Source organism: Carassius gibelio, chromosome A18 (assembly GCF_023724105.1).
Source record: "Carassius gibelio isolate Cgi1373 ecotype wild population from Czech Republic chromosome A18, carGib1.2-hapl.c, whole genome shotgun sequence".
In the NCBI taxonomy this organism is placed as follows: domain Eukaryota; kingdom Metazoa; phylum Chordata; class Actinopteri; order Cypriniformes; family Cyprinidae; genus Carassius; species Carassius gibelio.
Window position 1 is genome coordinate 7,350,764 of NC_068388.1, and position 20,987 is coordinate 7,371,750.

The 20,987-nt window shown below is 38.0% G+C and overlaps 1 protein-coding gene across 1 annotated transcript; it reads right to left on the reverse strand.

Moving 5' to 3' along the window:
* Positions 1–7,790: 7,790 nt before the first annotated feature.
* Positions 7,791–20,309, reverse strand: LOC127933856 (teashirt homolog 3). Its single transcript, XM_052530881.1, has 2 exons — positions 19,651–20,309; positions 7,791–12,806 (listed from the first exon to the last, which is right to left on the reverse strand). Exons 1-2 carry the CDS (start codon positions 19,688–19,690, stop codon positions 9,790–9,792), a joined length of 3,057 nt encoding a protein of 1,018 aa, XP_052386841.1. The 5' UTR covers positions 19,691–20,309; the 3' UTR covers positions 7,791–9,789.
* Between the last annotated feature and the right edge of the window lie 678 nt (positions 20,310–20,987).

The window sequence follows — 20,987 nt, forward strand, 5'->3', positions numbered from 1 at the left end:
TAGGGGTCAGAGTCTCTCCGAAGTGGCTGAGTTCAGTCTGGATGTGTCATTATATTCCAACTATTCCAAACCAGTGCCTCAGAGTGGCCATTTCACCCCATAATTAAAACATCTGTTACTCATCTCAAAGCAACGTTATTAAAGGCAATTACACACCAATTAGTTGTGTAGTTAACACATCTAATGGAGCCAGATGCTCAAGCTCGAATGACAAACCTGCCCTGGATTTTGCTCGGCTGCGATTAGTAGTATGAAAGAAGCTGAAAAGAAAGAGCTTTTCTTTTCTTTCTTTTTTTTCATGTTTGCGATGGATCCTTGTTCCTTACATTACTGTGCATGTTTTGCATCTGGGTCTAAATATATAGCCTACTCCAATTCTCAATAAAATTGTTAAGCAATTACATTCACTCTGGAGATTTGCAAAGACAGTGTTCCACGAGGCATGTGTTTGACTGGTAAAACAATAGATCACCAGGGGCAGCTGTGTTACCTCCCTTGTTTCCATGGCGATGCTGCTGATTGACAGTTGCCCTGACAACTCCATTCAGCCACCACCTGCTAGCTGTCAATCAGACCTGCCATCCTGGGGCTATTGACAGAGCTGTCAGCCTGTATGAAACGTGCCCGTCAAAGCTTTCAACTCTTGTGCTGGCAGGGAGACATCTTTTTCCTCCATTCACATTGTCTTCTCTTGCAGTTTTCTTAAAAGTCAAATTTGGTCAAAGCCATATCCTCTTAGGTTTACATTTGCATTCACATTTATATGCCTGGCACACAGGTTTTTGTTAGCAAAGTGAGAATGGTGAACATAAGACTCCATTGTGTGTTATTGCTACCTGTATTTCCTTGTCAGTGTTGTTTGAATGCTTATTTTGATGTCATGATGTCCATACAGGACTAACAGTTAAGGCATTATCTGTGTGTTTTAAAACATTCCTTCTTTCTTCCGTCCATGTTGGTAAGCAGAGCCTTGCTCACACCTGACAGATGACGAGCCTCAGCTCGGAGGCTGACACTGCAATCAAAGTTCTGTCATACCTGTCAATATCTTATTGTCATAGCAACACTTCTTGTGAATGATGATGTGAGAGAGGGTAGTGTTGGTGGGTTGGGGTCTAGCTTTACATTAACAGTCCTCCAGATGAAACGAGGTGTATGTTCTCCAGGTTTCATAACTTCAGATCTCTCTGTTAACAATGCACTTTTTATAGGACTTTTCTTCATTTAGAGTTATCTAGGGAAATGTGCATTCAACAGTAATTGTGTTTTCCGATAATGCAGAGGATAGTAAAGTTATTCTTGTAATTCACTTCCACCTTCAACTTTAGGTGGTGATATGTATCCGTACAGCATACTACTTAACCCTCATGTTTTGTTAGGGGTTTTTAATAGCTCAAAAATATGCAATATTTAATCAAATATAAAAAATATATAATACAATATTGTTGTAATTATGGTTTTTCTTTTTCTTTTCTTTTTTTGCAGCTGATGAACTATAAAAACAATGACAGCCAACAATAATGATCCTACTTTGAAGAGCTTGAGCATTCAAAGCGGCGAATGACAAACCTGCAACAAATGCTTATAATAAACAGAATGTTATTGTGCGTTGGTGTGGAGCCTAATATAGTCAGGGCCTTTTTAAAAACATAGATATTTTACTCACAGCTAAAACTAATGAAATACTTACAGCTTGGTATAATTAGAAAAAGTGTATTCGTTATAGAAATTCCCTTTGAGATTTTATCAATTTACATGACTTTTCCAGGTCTGGAAATTACACTTTTAAAATGAGACTTCCTCATATACAATGGGGGAAATATTTATTTGATCTCCTGCTGATCTTGAAAGTTACAAGTTTCAGCTCCCTCCACAGATTTACTATTGGATTGAGGTCTGGACCAAGTCTGAGTGATGGTTGTTTTGTAATTCTTCTATTTCCAAATAATCGCACCAACAGTTGTCTCCCTCTCACCAAGTTTCTTGCTGATGGTCTTGTGGCCCATTCAAACCTTGAGCAGATCTACAGTCTTGTCTCTGACGTCCTTTGACAGCTCTCAGGTCTTGCCCATGGTGGTGGGAGAGCTTGGAATGGAAGATACAGATTGTGTGGGCAGGTGTCTCATACATCTTATGAGCTGACATTAGGAGTAAGTGGCAGGACTAATCTGTTTTCCACATAACCAATCTGTGGGAGCAAGAATTCTTGCTGGTTGGTAGGGGATCAAATACTTATTTCACTCACTTAAATGCAAATCGATTTATAACATATGGGGTTTTTTTCTATATTTTTTTTCGGTTCATATTCTATCTCTATCCATTAAAATAAAACTACTATACAAATCACAGACCCTTCATTTCTATGTAAGTGGGCAAACTTAGAAAATTAGCTGGGGATCCAGTAAATATTTTCCCCACTGTATCCTTTTTTTTTTTCAAGACAATAGCATCTGTTTCATCGAAGAAAAAAAACAATTGTTAAGGAGAAGTTTGAAAATAAATAAGTAATTAAAATAAACAATGAACAATAAATGTTAGTTGTAACTTATTTTAATGCTTGATTTGTATTATTTTTAATCATTTTAAGTCATCTTGAGCCCCCCTAACAGGCCCTGGCCCCTTGGATGAGAACTGCTGCTTGACTGGCTTTTGAGATTCAATTTTTTTCTTCTTCTTAAGAGTGATTATGCTCCCAGTTAAATTTACCCCAAACAGAAACAATGTTAATTTAATGGATACCAATCACATAAAAAAAAAAAAATTGCACGTCTGTTTTTTTAAAAAGAGACGTAAAGCTTCAATAACATTGCATTTACGGTTTTCTGAGGAACTTGACTAGACAAAATTACATTCATTTAAATTAGCTTTTATTGTTCTTACACTTATACTCCAAACATGACAACAGTGAAGTTAATCTCAACAGAACATGAGGATTAAATCAAATAGCCTATTAAAGTATATGCTCCCAAAATGGACATACAGTATGCCATTTAATGACTGTCTTGCGTTTTGTTATATATCACATTTGAAATCCCATGATTGGGTCAGTGCAGGGGAGGAAGGTTCTATTAAATCTGTCTGGATGAGGCATTCACAGTTTTAAAGACTTTACAATATCCTGGCCATATTTCAAAGCCTATCATCGGCTTCAGATTAAAGCTGACGCTGATGTCTGCCAGCTCACATTAATCAGAAGAGTGTCACAATGGGTTTTGCAGCATTTGCAACAGTCAGTGCTAATGATGTCTGCATTTCATGTTTCCTCTGCAGTGGATTATTAATCATGATCTATGATATTTGCTGTCGAATTGTTGTCTAATCATCCAAAGAGTAAACGACTTTTTTTTCCCTTTGGAAATGTTTGACTTAAAAAAAGATTCCTGCCACGCAAAAGTCCAGTGAATGGAAACTCATGTCTCCTGTGTATTTACATGACATGAAATCGAGAGGGACAGGCTGGTCCTTGACAAATACACCTGTCACAGGGTCAAGTCAGATCACATTGGCATGGTCCAGCATGTTGCGCTTGCTGCTTGGGTTTGTTTATTTCAGGATACATTTGTTGTAGTTACTAGCTAGCTTCTAAAGCAACAATGAATAAAGTAAACGGTATTTTCAGATAGTTACACTATATTACATACTTTATAATAAACAGAAAATGTAAAGCGATGAGAGGAATCTTACTATCTATTCATTTACATAGCAACATTTAATCTTACTTTTTCTATATGCACATGGCAATTTACACCAGCAGCTACAGTAGACAGAATTTTCTGCAATTGTTATTCTTTATTTGTTATTCTATATATATATATATATATATAGTGATACTTTATTTCACTGTCTACATTTTTTTATTTTTTCACAAATCAAACGTCAAATTATTATATAAATACTGAAATATTTGTATTCTTGAAATTGGTAAGCAAACACATCAAAGTATTACAAGGCTGTTTGAATTCCATGAAAAATAGACAATAATGATAATATTATACAAATGGTATGACTATTCATTTAGTAATTTCTATGAGTCATTTCATTATATAAATTGCACAGTTGTTAATAAGAATTTACTCTCTTTTAAGGCAAGTTTAAGTGGAAATAAGCTGATTTGTCAGATTACTGTGCCATAAGACAAAGACCAGGTGGAATTCTTCTTGTGAATTTTTATGAAGGGATAATATGCATTTTAGATACATGCACACGTTGTATCTTGGAAATAATTTTATTCAGATTTGCAATACTGTGTTATTGTGGAAGTAAATGGTATTTTATCTTTATTTAAATGTTTAACCTTCATGTTAAACCTTCACTAACCTTATTGACTTTGTTCACACAGGGTATAACATTAACAACCACCCAAAAATGGTGTTTGGTGAGTGAACATTGACAAAATGATCACTCAGAAACTGAGGTGCATAGGCTCTGTTAAATGAGCCCTACGACCAATCAGTTAAAAAAAAATCTTCTTGATTTTCAGCACAGCACAAGGGTTAATTTGTTCAGCATTTATAAACGCACAATGAGTCATTGTCTATAAAAAAATATAACTACAGATGTTTTCCTTTGTGAATTCTTTCATAATATCCTGAAACCAAGCTGATGGACAGAGTTGACACCTCTGTCTTCCAGCTCATGTTATTATTGGGGCATTTTTTCATGAGGGAAAGACTCACCCTGCTGAGCACACAGGCTGACGTTCACAGCTTTGACAAGATTCTGCACCTCTTTGATGTCTGTCTGCGAAGATGTATGTGTGTGTGTTCTCCAACACATTATCACGTCTCTGTCATTTTTTCTGTGCTGAACTAACATGTTGAAGGTATGGGACAGCAGCTTGAGAGACTGCGGGTGGGTTTGTGTTAATGTTTATGCTGTCTGAATGATATGAGAAGGCTGCAACTAAAATTTTACTTATATGATTGATTGGTTGAAGTAATGATCAGTCACATCTTTGTCAGGATAGTGCCATATCTAATTTTTGACAGAAATGAAAACAAGACTGTGAGGAACAGTAAAGTCAGTTCATTCAGTTTGTACTGTTAACTGTAACTTACCGATTCTTCAGCTGATGAAACATATTTTAAAAAAATGGTGGTAGTACTTTATTTTACAGTCCTGCTTCTCGTGTACATACTATGTACTTATTATAGTAATTACAATAACTATGTAATAACTAGTTACTAACCCTGAACCTACCCCTAAACCTAACCCTACTACATGTAGTTACCTTGTATTACCAGAACTTTCTTAGATAAAAACACTGTAAGTACATGTTAGTACACGTAATGTAAAATAAAGTGCAACCAAAATGGTGATCTAGGACCAGTATATAGTGCGTGCCAAAGTAAAGACTAAGAGTTTGTCCACACAGAATGTTTTACAATTTCATTGCATTGCTTTTCCATTGTTTTTCTGTGTAATTGCGCTAGACGAATGTGTGAGTGTTCGCGGCTATCATCTTTTGCCATGTTCTGTGCATGACATGGTGTTCTAAAAATGTGGTACTCAACTTGTAACTTACATTTTTTTTAAAGCGTCACACGGAACATGATTTGCCATGAAAAACTTGAGATGGGAAATGAGTAAAATGCCTTAAGAGTTAAGAGTGCTTTTAAAAGTTGAACTTTAATTTAAAGGGTTACTCCACCCCCAAAATGAACATTTTATCATTAATCACTTACCCCCATGTCGCAAACTGCGTACACTATTCTGTGTCAGCTGCGACACAAGATACAATATGTTTTCTATGTATTCTATTTACAATTTGGTTTGAACGAAAACAGCGTGGCTGACACAGAATAGCGTACATAGTATGCATTCAGCGGATGTTCTCCAAAATGCTGCTACAGTGATGCAGAGAGACACAGAGAAGACGAATTGTTGAATAAAGTTTTTTTTTTTTTTTTTTTTTTTTGTTCTTTCATGTACAAAAATTATTCTCGTCGCTTCATAATGTTACGGTTGAACCACTGATGGCAGATGAGATAGACTATTCTGACAATGTCTTTCACACTTTTCTGGACCTTGATATTATAATTTACTTGTCAGTCAATGGAACAGTCTCAAGCCTCCTGGTTTTCATCCAAAATATCTTAAATTGTGTTTTAAAGTTGAACAAAGCTTTTACGGGATTGGAACGACATGGGGTTGGGATTAACGACAAAATTGTAATTTTGGGGTGGAATATCCCTTTAAGTGTAGTGGAATGGAAAATCACATTCTGTGTGAACAGACCCAAGTCTATCCCTCACAGCCTCTTTAAATTCAGTATATCGTATAATCTGACTAAAGTCATGGTTCCTACTGGTTTAGACAGATTTTAAAGTGAAGCTTTATAATGCAAATTACTTTACCACTAGACCTTGATGTTACATCCGTTTCTCAGAATTAAACAATCATTGACTCTAGGAAATAAAATTAATTAATTTGTTCTTTAAAAAAAGAAAAACTTGCTTAATTAGTATAGAAATGGCTGAGTTGGCCATTAAATGCAGTAGCACATGGCTGGTATCTGCTGCTCTGTAATGCAGATCAGAGCTGGCACTGACGTTGAATGAGAGGTGGCCAAACATCATGGCAGTCAAACAGAAAGGCCAGACAAGCAGACAGATGTCTGATCAGTGATTTTCAAAACACTGTATTTCATCTCCCTCAACGTGTGAATAAAGAGGACAGGAAGTGGCAGTTTGGCAGCTCCAACCAGGAGTGTCATACTGAATTGTGTCCCCTGCCATCTCTGGATGGCTACCGCGGTCCAGGAGGTCGCATGAAGCACTCAGCTCATGCATTTCTGGGACGTCGCATCTAAACGCCACCTATGCATATGGCTGAGACATGCGGAGACGGACGATGGACAGGGACGAGACCATTACCACATTTCCATGAGTGGATGCCTTGTCAGTTCATTCTGAATACACAATGTCAGAAGCCATGCCACCATGTCAGACAAACTCTGGCGACGGTAGAGAGCTAGCATGCTACAATGCACGGCTTCTTTCTGAAATCGTGACAAAAATGAGGTCAGTTGAAGTGAAAAAAGATAGACAAAAAAAAAAAAAAACATTTGTTTTGAGACTACTAGTAAATACTATTCTGTTAAATGTCATGAAATTATAATCTTTAATATTTATTGTTCATTTTCAAAGTTTGAACTATTTTGCAATTTTGTATTTATTTCCAGGTTTAAAGGGTCACATATGCCACCCTACAAAACCTCATATTGAATAGAAAAATTCTTGCTAAACTCTGTCAAGAGAGGTAAGAAATAATAATAATAATAAAAAGAAACTGGATGAATATAAAAACTACTGCTCAGTAAGATTTCCAACTTGGGTTCTCTTGACGGTTGTTTGGTACACTCTAGTGTATAAAAATGAAATATGTGCTCTTATTTATACACCAACAGATCTTGTTTTAGACATTACTTTTCTTGCAAATATAGCTAGATCAGCTAGTGTGTTCCTCTCAAGCGTTTTACTTGGTCAGCACTTCGCTCCTAGTCAGAAATGTTGCTTAAGGTATCACTTAAGGTGTTGGAAAACAGGATCAAATGGATTGATACACAGCTTTTGACATGCTATTTGAGCGTGTAGCTAACTATAATTGGTCGTGTCATCATGCATTAAATTAACAATGTATGGTGTAATGCCCTGAAACGAGTGTCTTTTGCAAATCTGTGATATCATGCCAAAATGCTCTTGACAGCTGTTTAGGGAAATGTTAGTGAATAGAAATTCAGCTGCTGAAAATATTCCCTGTCCGGCTGTTAAATATTTTGGACTCGTAACAACATTCTTTAGTTAAGTTTATTAGGCAGATGGATGAAATTGATGTAATGCACCATAGTTCTTCATACTGCGTAAATTTATAACTTATGACCTTCCATGACTAAAGCAATATCACATTTAAATAATATTTTAAAACATTTAAGCATAAATGTTGTCCAGCATAATTAAAACTGACTGTACTTCAGCAGTATGACAATTTTCCCATGCTTTAAGAAAAGTAAAATGACCTTAACCCGTACCCTTGTGCTGAGAATAATTCAGTCATTGTGGACTCAGTGGGCAGCTACCTCGATTCTGTCCCATGAGTGCTCTGGAGCTGTCATACACTGTCACGTCAACTCAGGGCTGGTCACAATATGAACTGACACTCAAGTTCTGGGTGAACATAACTTCCAAGAGGCCATGATGAGATGAAGATTGTGCTAGCTCAGTAAACAATTTATTTTCTAGTTAAAATTGACTCTAAAGCAACACTACAATTTATACTAAAATGGAACTCAGCTTTACAAGGTTCAATGTTGAGATATTTATAAAAATGTATGTTTGAGATATGTCCCTTTTTCAGGTTCTGACCTATATGCTATAGTTTTTAACGTCTGACAAGCTTTCAGACAAGAAATAAGGATGACGCCAGTACAATCAGTACAGAATTTCTCATCAAATTCAAGCTACTGTTTTCACGTCAACTTTTCTTTTTTTTTGGATCGACACATGTGTCAGAATTCCTGTTCAAACTTGTCTGATCAGGTTGAAGCTTATTGCACTATCAAACGTAGCACTCTTCTCATTAGTCTGGGCCCCTTCCCATCAGTGCATGCACTCAAATTAGATTGACATCCAAACTGTTCAGATACACAAAGCAATTTAGATGATATTCATTAGAGCGATGACATAGGCTGATGCGACTCTGACAGGGAGCACTTCTTTCTCTTTCTCTCTCTTATTTTATTACCACCGAGGCGTGACTACCCCACTGAATTCACGGTACCAAACGAACAAAACAAAAAGACACAAGATGACAAAGAGTCAATACAGACATAAGTATGCATTCTTGGGACAAAAAGTGTTTTTGGACTATTTTGGATGACTAATAAAAAAAATGGTTTTATTAGAATACTGATATTAGGTTGAAATTATGCAGTTTAAAAATATTAAATGTGAAATCTATTTGAAAAAAAAAAAAAGACAAAGAGGCTTTGTTTTTTTTCCTAATTGCATTTTTTTCTTTAAAAAGATTACTGATTCTGAGCCCATGACAGATTTCTTTTTTTTCATTTACATATACACATATAGATGGCATGCCTCATTCAATGTATTAACATTCAATAAAATTGATGTAAATAAATAAAAAAGTGTCAAAAATGTCTGGCTAAATAGCCTGAACAAATCTGGCTAGAATAAAAATGAACAGGTGATACAAATATTTGGAGAAAACAAAATATATGTAAAAAATAACAAGTCAAGGCAATTTACATTGACAAAACTGTAAAAATGTTTAAGACAATTAAAATATATACAGTTCTTTAGACATATCTATAAATAAATCAGATTAAGCACAAACACACTACGTATTAAGCACAGGCAATAATTTCAAAGCCATATTTTAGAAGATATGCATAACATAACATAGTTTATCTATGTACAATGTACATTCTTCTCTAATCAGAACAGAAACTTCCCCCCAAAAGCTGTTCATCATGAGCATTCAAGAATGTTCAAAATATTAAGACAGTTTTATATATATAATAGATTTCTTATACTGTGTATCTACTTGGTAAAGCTGGTGAAAGCCACCTTAACTTTAAACAGGTTTTTAAAGTTAAATGACCATTACAATATCCATGATCGAAAAGCTTAACCTACAAGGCCAATTGTGTTTGTTAATGCAACAATATATAAGTAATGGTGTATGAATCCTACTGTCTGTTCTCAACTTGGAGTACAATACATTTCCTGCCATACCATGTTAAATGTATTGTTTTATATGTTTTTATGTATGTTACAGCACTGGCACTGGTGGCAATTGCTCCTGATATCCTCTAGCTGGCAGTACAGCGGGAATCATGGGTTTTATGGGAGGGCTTTTAGAATTCTTTGTAATCCTCTGGTTTAGATCCTTAGAAGTAAGTTTGACCAAGTCTTTTATTTTAAACCCAAGGTGGGACTCAAGGTGACATATGTAAGTAGAACGAGCTTGGAACTGTGTTGCACATTCACTACAGTAGAAAACTGGGTGTCCTGAGTCAACATTCTTTATGAACTTTGTTCTGCCTGTTCGTCTGAGCTGATATTTCACATTGGCCAGCCAGTGGCTGATGGTTGTCATTGATAGACCTGTTATATGTGATATGACCATCCTTTCCTGGGAGCTCAAGTCTGATATCACATACTTTCCATCAGCTGTCTGCCTGAGGCAGGATGCGAACTGAGCTTGCAAAATCAGCAAGTGCTGGGGTTTCCAGTGCGACTGCCTTCCCTTACGTTTATGCATCACGGATGTATCCTCTGCCTCATCTGAAGTATGGGAACCCTCGATTTCTGACTGCTCTGGCCTACATAGAAGTGTCGAGGACTTCAAAACTTGAGAGTCTGAGAGATTGCGCAGCATGTCTGATATGTCAGAGAGGGCATTTTCACGCAAAGGACTCACTGGTGTTACGATTTTGGAACTAGTTGATTCACTCACAGATGCATCAGAAACACAGGAACTCAAAGCTTTGCCTGGGAGAGCGGCAGCTTTGAGACCCTGTTCACTTTTTCCTTTGGACAAGTCTATCGGTTGGTCTCCACAAATTTCATGACAGTCAGAATGCAACTGGCTACGTTTTGCCGAGTGTCCAGATGGACCGGCAAGAGCGGCCCTTTCAGCCATGCTGTTGCTCATCCTAAGAAGCATACTCATAGGGTCCTGGACAGATCTTACTGGTTTGGCAGCTTTACCCAGATGGAGGTTCATAACAGACTGAAGGGCACTTAGAGGACTGACAGAGGGTTGTTTTGGCTCAGGGAGAGCAGAGAGTAGACCACCATCATCATACAGATCTGAAGTGGAGGTGAGGTGAGTTCTTAAATCTTGTGTCTGCATCTGAATTTCCTTTTTGTTTGTGTTACACTCAGAGACATCGCTCATAGATGTTACCACGCTCTCATGACTTGGAGATTTTGACATTAGCGATATCCCTTTAGAATTCAGCAGCTGCCGGTGTGAGGATCCCTGCCTATTCAAGTCATTAAATTGACTGTCTACTTCAAAAGACTCTTCTGTTACTTTATTTTCCAGCTTGTCCACCTCCTGGAAATTAACTGTGGAAGATCTTGATGGAGTGCTTGGAGGGATCAAATGACTTTTGTCTACGGGCTGGCCTTCCTGACTACCAGCTGATTGTTTTAAAGAAGTAATAAAGCCGGAGTTGTTTAGAGCAGGTTTCAGTTGGTTTTGTAACTGATAAGCTGCATGAATGCTCTGGTAACCGCCCCAGCTCGGGGCACCCCTCTGAGCTTTGTTAATGGCCGATGTTACTGTATTTTCCAATGACTTTAGAATATCAAAATCCATTTTAGGACTCTCTTTTAGATCATCTTCAGTTAGGTAATCAGACTTTGATGATATGCTGAATTTCTGCTTAACTTCATTTATATTTGCAGACTCCTTGCAAACGCTATCTTTCTGAGAAGTAATTTCTTGTGACTTGTTCTTGCCCCTAGTTCTTACGGATGGGAGGGACGATGACTCCAAGATTCCTGTGGCTAAGAGAGGGGAAGAACATGGTGTACCAGACTTAGACTTCACAGGCTTACTTTTGTGATGAGGAGGCTTCTCTGTCTTTTGCAATGTTTGGGTGACTTTAACAAAGTGGCCGGTCAACATCATATGAGCACTCAACTGCTGCACAGAGTCATGTGAAATTCCACACTCCATACATTTGAGGTTCTCGGACTTGAACTGTACATCACGGGTTGTCTTCTGATCTGTCAAGTCATCTTTGTTGGTTTGTTCAGAATACATCTGAAAAATATCTTTGGCCTGGTCTCCGTTGGGACTTTTTGTCTGTTCTGCGGTGTGCAAAGATTTTGCAACACCCAGCTCCACTGGAACCCTCTTCCTGAATGAAGACACAATTTTAGCAGAAATTGCTGTTCTTGGCTCTCTCAGAGGAACCTTCTGGTAATGCTTAGTCTTTATCATGTGCACGCTTAGGTCTTGCAAGGATTCAAAAGAGTGTCCACAGTACATACAGCGTAGGACTTTCTGAGCATCTTCCTTTCCCTCCATCTCTAAAAGAGAGCGCTTACGTGGCTTGGACCATGACTTGGCACCCTTACTAGCACTTTCAAGGTTATCATCACGGTAGTGGTCTGTTTCATTCATGTGAACTGTGAGATCAAGCAGTGTGTCATAAGATGCACTGCAGCTTTTGCATTGGAACTTGCTAGCACCGGTAAAGATGGATCCGTAGAGTTTAGTACTTTGGCGGTGCTTGAAAATACTTGGTTCAAGTGCAGCAGGTTGTTTCTGAGAGACCTGTTGGAGTGTCTTTGCGATAGCAGACTGATGCCAGTCATAGCTGTTGCGTCCAGGACTGCTGTTGCTGCTACTGCTACCACTGCTACTGGCCGGCAGTTCGTCTCCATGTGCTTTAGGGGAATTCAAGCTCAAAAAGGACCAGTAGGGATTATTAAGGAAGCTTTTGTAAACAGCCTTCATCTGTTCTAGGCTGTCTGTAATACATGCTGAGTCCACAAAATGGTCTTTTAGAAAGTCTGTTGTGGCCTCCTCATTTTTGATCAGGGTGCTGTCTGAATCTGACGTTGGGTCACTAGATTCACTTATTTGAGATTCACTGTCAACATCATGACCTGACACCTCAGGAGTGGGGGAATCTTGTTTATCCACTAGGTTATTGAAGTCTTCTCCCAAATCAGTTTCACAGTGCAGTTTCTTCTTGGTCACTGCGCAATCACTTCCAGTGCTTTCAGTCTGTGTGGTGGTTTCCTTAACATTCTCTGAATCATAAACTAGAGGGGAGAAAAAAGAAAATAATTAATGCCACATAAATTGCACTGAATGAGGTAAACAAACAAAACAATAATTTAGCCTAATGATTATCTTCTAGAAAATAAAGTGAATGGGCCACATCCCACCAGAGGTTGAAATGGAATTGTTCAATACAGGCAAATCATCCTGGGAAATGAAGTGTTCCTCCACCCTGGCTAACAAAAGTCAAAGTCTTGTGTTCACATTTGAATTGCAATTATGTATCCTGTTGTCTACCACAATTCAAATGCAAATCAATTTCTGTAATGTAATTGGAATCTAAAAGGCATTTATTCAATTCTGAATGGCACATAAGCACTTGAAAATCCACAAACAACTTTCAGAGGACCAAGATTAGTTCTATAACCTAGATTTGTTCTATAACTACGATTGGGAACTAGTCTGGTACAGTCTATGAACATCAAAGAATTTTATATATTTGTTTACTATTAAGCACATAATCAGGCCATTTACAAGAGGCTGCACCTGCTGCCATTTGGCTCGCTTCTCCACATGTCCACATTTCAACACACCTGTGCACATATGAAGAGACAAAAAGATAAAGGGAAAAGGTGGACAGATAGATTGAGAGGTTAAGGGGAATGGCATAAGATGGCGGCACATAAGCCACCTGTCACTTTGAATCCCACCTGACGACTGTTCACCTTGGACAGGTGAAGTGTTGCGAGAAAGGTGTCTGCTCGAGCACCTCCAGATGACAGATCCAAGGGGACACGGTCGCCCTTCTCTCTGCCAGCTGCCCTCACACCCTCAAAAGAGCCCACCCACCACTGTCCTCCGGGACTGACGATCCAGTCTCCTGACAGCCTGTCCCCTGCTAGTTTGACACTGTCACTCTGACTCCGTAAGTGGAACAAATGCCCCCTTGAAAGCCATACCCCCCCCCCCCCCCCCCCAGTATCTGTTCCACTCTATTCACTCTTGTTTGTGTGTACATTTGTGATTATGTTGCCCATGTCAAAAGGAAAACGCTTGACATGATAGATGTTTGAAAATACAGCAGGCCTTGCATTACAAGCTAACATGGAGTGCCGCCACATGTGTGATTCAAATGCATTGACGCATGGTCTCTCTTCCTTTCTCTCTCTTACAAGATCCACCACAGTCTTGACAAGAACGTTAAAACACAAATAGCTCTCATTTCAAATGATAATACACAATCTCACAAACCTGCGCTTCTCTTATTTAGCCTCTCACTGGCTGTCAGCCAAGCGGACTGCAGGATTGGGTCTCTAAAGGATAACTGGCAGGTGCAGGCCAGTCTTATCCCCTCTGTAGATTTGGATTGTCACTAGGTATCCATTACTTGCCAATCTCCTCTGATCATGCCTGACAGCCTTGATCAAAAGATGTCATTTGAACGGCCTGATTTGGCATGAACTCCAAAGCAGCTCGTAAAGAGGGTGAACCAGGTGTAACTACAATGACACGATCATTTTCCTGCCCTCTCATATCCCTGAGACAATTATGCTAACACACTGAGGGTCCACAATGGCAAATAGCTTTTTTCTCGCACAAATGCCAAAAACTACAAGTGTTTACTTTTTTTTCTGTTTGTTTTTTTTGTTTTGTTTTTTTGTGGGTGGAAATGTTCAGAAGATACTCCTCAGAATGTAACCTAAGAAGAAACCATATACACTCACAAATGTGTATGTGTGTACCAAGTCCCAAGCCCATGAAATTTGAACACAATCTTTAACCTTGAATGATTTATAATCCATCTCAGGAGGCACCTACCATAACCAGTTATTCTCAAAAGGCTTGATTGACAGCCTGGGTGATTAATTAAACTAATAAAATGTGATGTGTGCAATGAGCTCTAGCAGAACAAAAATCCAGGAGACTTAAGTGGCACTTGCCTAATGTGATTAATGTAACTATATTTACTATATATATAACTATATTTGTCTCCATATGATCAATCATTAACCCCCTCCACCTTATAGACAAAAACAGCACCAATGACACTTAAATTGAAACAAAGTTCTATACATAATAACATTTGTTTAATGTGCATGCATAATTGCATACTTTAAGACTGTACATGATTATAGTTCAAAGTTGGCATATTTTGTAAATCTCATCTAGTGTGATCCTCTAAACTATCTCGTTCATCATATTTTTACATAAAGTGAAAATCAGGTAGCTCATCTTGACATCACTGCATTTAACCACTATACACTGTTCTTGTTAGGTAACTTTGCAATAGTAACCAATAAGATGATTGCTCAACTTAATATTTTGCGGTTCATAAATACTGTGGGCTTTTCATCCTTAGAACTCACATGACTCACACACAACCTCATAGCAAGATACAGATTGAGGTTGACTGAGATTTATTCTTGCTCGAGGCCATGCTTTTGTGCAACACATGACACTTTGACCAAAATAAATCAGCGTTCAGGCAACATGTTGAGATGCCCCATGCCAAACATTAGCGTGTTCTTCCTTTTCTGTATTGTTTCTCTTTCTCTGTTAGAGAAACTTAAAACTGACCATTTACAGTAAATGTGGGAAAGCAAATCAGGGTAGATGTCTCTCTAATTATCACTCCGTGTGCCTTTGATTCCTTTTCCCCCTTGACAACAGTGTGTCTGATGTGCCTCAGCTGCCAAGAGTGACTGGCAACAATTCTATGTGTATCTAAGCCAGCAGCTGCTGAGATGATGGCCCAGCATCAAAGAACTCCACGAGATGGATGGTACTCATAATTCTACTCTGCAGGGACAAGGTGGGGGAGGTTGGGGGCAAAAACCAACATCAAAAAAACCCAGACTGTAACCCACCCACCCCCAACCTTTCAAGCAAGGCTTTGTCCCTGAGTTACCTTCCTTTAATAAGCTTCCGATAACTAGGAATTGGGTTCACTGAGAATACTGGAAGCATTCGTTGGGAATGCAATACTGAACTCCCAATCTTATCCGGCAATGACCACCCGGTGGACAGATGGTGTCTCTTAAACACAGAGAGAAAGCAAAGCTATCTATCATAGAGAGGACATCCAAGACCCTGTGCTCTGTCTATGCCTCTCTAACTCTCAGGTTACAGGCTTACACAACCATCCAAATAATATTCACTGTGATAAATGGTCCTCTAAGCCGCCTACCTCTCATTAATCTCTTTCTTTAAAGGAGCATCCATCATGGAGCAGGGCTAGAGCTTTGGGAAAGAACACTAGAGTTCATTTACAGGCCAGCTGAGCTTGAGTGATGCATGTCATTTTAAGCTTGGACGGGAATGCGCTTATGAACACACAAATGTCCACATACATGAATGCCCACACACAAAGGAGGATGCATGCACAACTGTGCATTCTTGACAAATAAAGTCAGTGATTGATGGATTGATTTATTTCTATTTTACCCTAAAGTAAAAATGATCATGCATTAAGCTACATTACAACTTATTTGTTACTTTAATTGCTCAATACGCAATATATCTGTCTGTCACTGGCTGAGGTCTCTACCCAAACAGGGCTTTATGACCCAACAGCTTAACTCAGCAGTGCAACAATTTATAAAATTTTCTCGCATGTGTCACTTTATTTTAGTCTAATAACAAACACTACACAGCACCGCCTCCACTTTGCTTTTATACATTTGACCTGTATCTCTGACTTCCCAACTCTCTTCCCAGCCTTTTCTGTCTAATTCTCAAAAATATTTCTTCTTTCTTCCCTCCCTCGGCATCTCGGAAAGCCTGCGTGATAGATGACATGTGTCAGGACGCCAGAAGTAAAGGGTGGCAGTGTGATTAACGGCTCTGTTGAAAGGGTAATTGACGGTTTGGCATTGTGCTGATCTTCTCCACCAGGGTTTGGTTTCTGGACCCCTGAGGACCAGACTGACTCATTTTTCTAAAATGGACTGCCAGCTAAAAGCCACCTCCCATGAGAAAGGAGATGGATTCTTGTCTTCTTAACAGAAGATTGATTTCTTCATTGTCAACACAACAAAGTAACATTCATATAAGTTTACAACCACAATAGAGTGCTAGTTCAAATGAGAGTTTGGACAGTAGGTCAGTGTTTTGTTTTTGTGGGGGCATGTAGTGATACAACTGTTCTTATAATCACAATTAAGAAAACATTTAATTAGAAGATATATATGGCATCTTTTATTATTATTTCTAGTAAAATTAAAATATTTAGCTTTACTGTTTATTAAAAAAAAAACTTCTGTCAAGGTCAATAATTCTCTTAAAATCAAATGATAATAATAAAAAAACATTAATGATAAAGAAATATAAATTAATATGGCGTGACTCATCAGAAACTATTTATGAATTAATAATTTATAATATTTGTAAACAAGAACTTAATTCCTTGAAATATATATTTTTTATTTTTTTATGTGAAATGATGATTAAGATGACGCTTAACATGTATTCAAGGCACAAGTACGCAGGAATGTGTTTGATTACTTTGATCTTTTGTCTCAGCTGCTGTGTAAATCAATGGTGTTCTAGCAGATTTGTGTTGGCTGTGATTGCAGGCATGCCTGGTTGGAGAGGTATGTTGACACTGGTTGGGATTAGGGAATGGTGGGCCTCCTGCCCTTTCATCACCACCACAATCAAGCCCCGTTCCTGCGTCACATCCATGCATGACTGATGGCCGCTTGTTCGGATGACCTGCCTCGCACCTTAGATCTGACAGCGACTAATTTTACCCTTAGAAAGAGGGAGAAGGCAGGACCTGGAGTCGCGCCCAAAAGAGTTTGAGAAGCGAGAAGCTTTTTGGCCAGGGTGGCCTATGGGATTTGCGGAGGCGTGTCTAATTAACTCACATTATCCACCCACACACAGATGAAGAGAGATCTAACTAACAGAGTTGAGGCAAAGTACAACTCTCAAAATAGATTTGATGTCTATTCTGTCATTCCAAATATGGTTCAAAGACAGATGAAAATATTAATTTCAGAAGGACTGCGTCTCCACACGTTTGTCTTCTCAAAACAATTCGGAATCGTCTAGACTCAAGACAGACACCAGAAAGCTCATATGTCACGGAAAGGTGTTAAATTGGGTTACGGCAATAGGAAAGGCCAGCAGGAGTGACTAATATCAACTTGATTACATCAAGACAGCACAAACCTAATATGACTTGGAGACAGACGCATAGCTTGTCAACTCCAATCATTACATCTGTCAGGAATCAATCAAGTTTACAGCTAATTAGGTGTGCTCAAATTAATCAAAGCAAAAAAGAAATTTACACAGAGCTGTGCAAACCTTTAAGGCAAGAGAGAACGATGGGGAAAGAGTACATTTCACCTACAAGACGTCTTAATGAAAGATCAAGATCGCGATTGAGCTTTACATCACCTATGAGAAACAATGCATCAGAATCAATATGTTAAAAGTAACATTCTTATTTAAGTGGCTCAGTCTGTGACCACATCACTAAATGTGTTGTTCATACCTGTAAACCATAAACTCATACTTGTAAACCACACGGTCACCACTCTGCACAGCGCCCATGAGTGAAGTTTGGATGAGCATACTGATGAAATAAAAGCTCAGGCAAGCTTATGGGAAAAAGAAGGAGAGCACTCACATGGCCCTGCTCTGATTGACCATTAAAGCCTTTGATGGATGAGGCTGTCACAAGGATAACAATTAAATCCAACATGAGACAAAGCTGTTCTGACAGGCCAGTCTAACAGAGCAAGCCATACCCCTCCATTAAACTCCACATCATCTCTGCCTCAAACACACACACACACACACACACACACACATACACGAACAGTGAAGAATATATAATAATGGTTTGTATCTCTGTTTCAAAGAGCTCTGCTATAAATATAAAAATGCCCTAGAACATAGCATAGGATCTATTTTATTAGGCGGACAGATAATATTTTAGTTAACATTAATGCCGTTTCAGTAGTTCCCATCTCTTTACAGAAGTTAAAAGTCTGAAATGGTTACATGTATGTATGTGTCAGTGATGATGCATAAAGACACAGATCTGAGCTGATAAAAAGGACACATTAAAAAAAATCTTTTTTAATTATTTTAATAATTACTATTTATTTTATATCTACTTTTCTATCATGCATGTTGAGTTCCAAACATTAAGTTTTATTAGGGTTAGTCCATTTGTCCTGTTCAAACAACAAACTTTTCACAACAAATATCCAAAGGAACAACAACTTAATGTCCTTAATATGCAGATGAGAGTCTAAATGGGTCCTTTCTCGTTTATGTTTTTCTTGTCACATGACAACAAAATGGCTTCCTGGCTGTTTGTCATGCCACAGAGTTTTTCAAATATGAATATTTTTTAAACAAAACTGCTTTGCCCCATTAAAACAAAAAAAAAAAAAGTCAAATAACTTATAACAGGACTTCAGGATCTCTCTCAGCAAATTTCTTTAAAATATATTTTTATTTTCTTTCTTTCTCAGTGTCTAAGTATTTATTTTTTTTTTTTACAGTATCCAGGGTTACACCTTAGACACACAAATTCAATCAAAATGACTTGTAATTAAAAATGTAAAGCATGGTCATAATTCAAAAGCTGTATTCAAGTATCTTTTTAGAAAATGGATTTTGTGGCGAAAAAGTATCCATCAACACTGAAAAAAGGGAAATTAGTTATACACGAAAATAAAAATCCATGCAAATACGATTACGAGTCTATATAACCTAGACCAACCCAGATAATGTTCTTTATGGTAGTTTGTAATTGCAGTGCACTAAAAACCAAATGTAGCCTACATAACAGTTTAAAGAGAATAAACTCAAGAGGACAGATGCAAACGAGCATCTTAATAAAATCAGTTAAGATAAACTTACCTGTCGCTCGTTTTGGCGCCTGTTGTTTTCTCCTCGGCATACTTGCGCGCAGATTGTGTGTCTATAAACGCAACCTGAAACACTATTCAAAGATAGCTATATGCTCCCAACCAGATGTATCACCATTAAAGAACAGTGCGGCGCAGTCACAAAAGCTACAACACTTCGCATTAGGAATAGAGGAAAGCAAAGGTGCTCCGTGTTCATCTGTAGTCTTTGTTTAAAGCCCGTCTGTTGGAATGATGAGGAAAACTGCACAGCAGGACAGTAACGCCTAGCCGCTCGCATGCTACGAGTTTGTCACGTCACTCAAAAGTCCGCGGCAACCGATCCCCTCAAAACACAAAAAGTGAAGAGGCGTCCACACGTCCGGCTGCGTTCAAAACAGCTAGATGTTGTGAAACGGACTGGCGATGAACACAGCATTTTAAATCGAAATTAGAAGTAAATAGAAATTACACGCCTTTAAACTCGACAACGCGAATGGCTATGAGACATAAGAGAGACACAACCAACCAAAGACATCATGTGTGGATTTAAAAAAAAAAACTAAACAATAACTGACGCGTCCTGTACCCTACTCCTATCGGTCACTCCCGTGCTCACAAAACGCCCAAAATGCAGTCTAAGTAGGCAGCTCATACGGTTTTGAGACACTGCCAATATGTCACTTAAGAGGACATTAACAATACCGCTTACACTGTCAGGAAGGAAGGATGTGACTTAACTCTTTAATGGACACAAGCAGGGAACAACATTTTTTTGGGGGGACATTAACAACCAGCAGTATTTAGTGTTTTTAAGCATAGGCTATACCAAATGAATGATATGTCGGTTAATGGTTAACATGTATTTTTCATAATTATCCATTGACTTTAATTATTTACATCGAAATAAGACGTTTATTTTATAATCATTAGGCTACACTATTTTAAAACTGATTTGAAAGTGCACTTTAACTAGATATCTCAAATATATTTTATCAAATTTACTAAAGAGAAGACCTCATGCTGTTGCTGTGTAGTTAATTGGATCCGCCCAGCAAACCCTCTGAAATTAAATTACATGAAAATATGATTTCCACACAAACAAAAACGATCCCACTAGCTATGATTGATCTCAGTATTCTATGATGCTTGTGAAAACAGTGTATTCTTTCAATTCTATTCTACAATTGTTTTCATAAATCAAAGAGTGGTTAAAGGGTTAATTAACCTTCCCTGATTATACCCTGATTAAACTGTTAAAAATAAAATAAAATAAAAAGCTGTAAAAATATTGCATCTTTTATATTCGTTCAGATATTTATAAATTATTACAAATTTTGATTTAGGCCA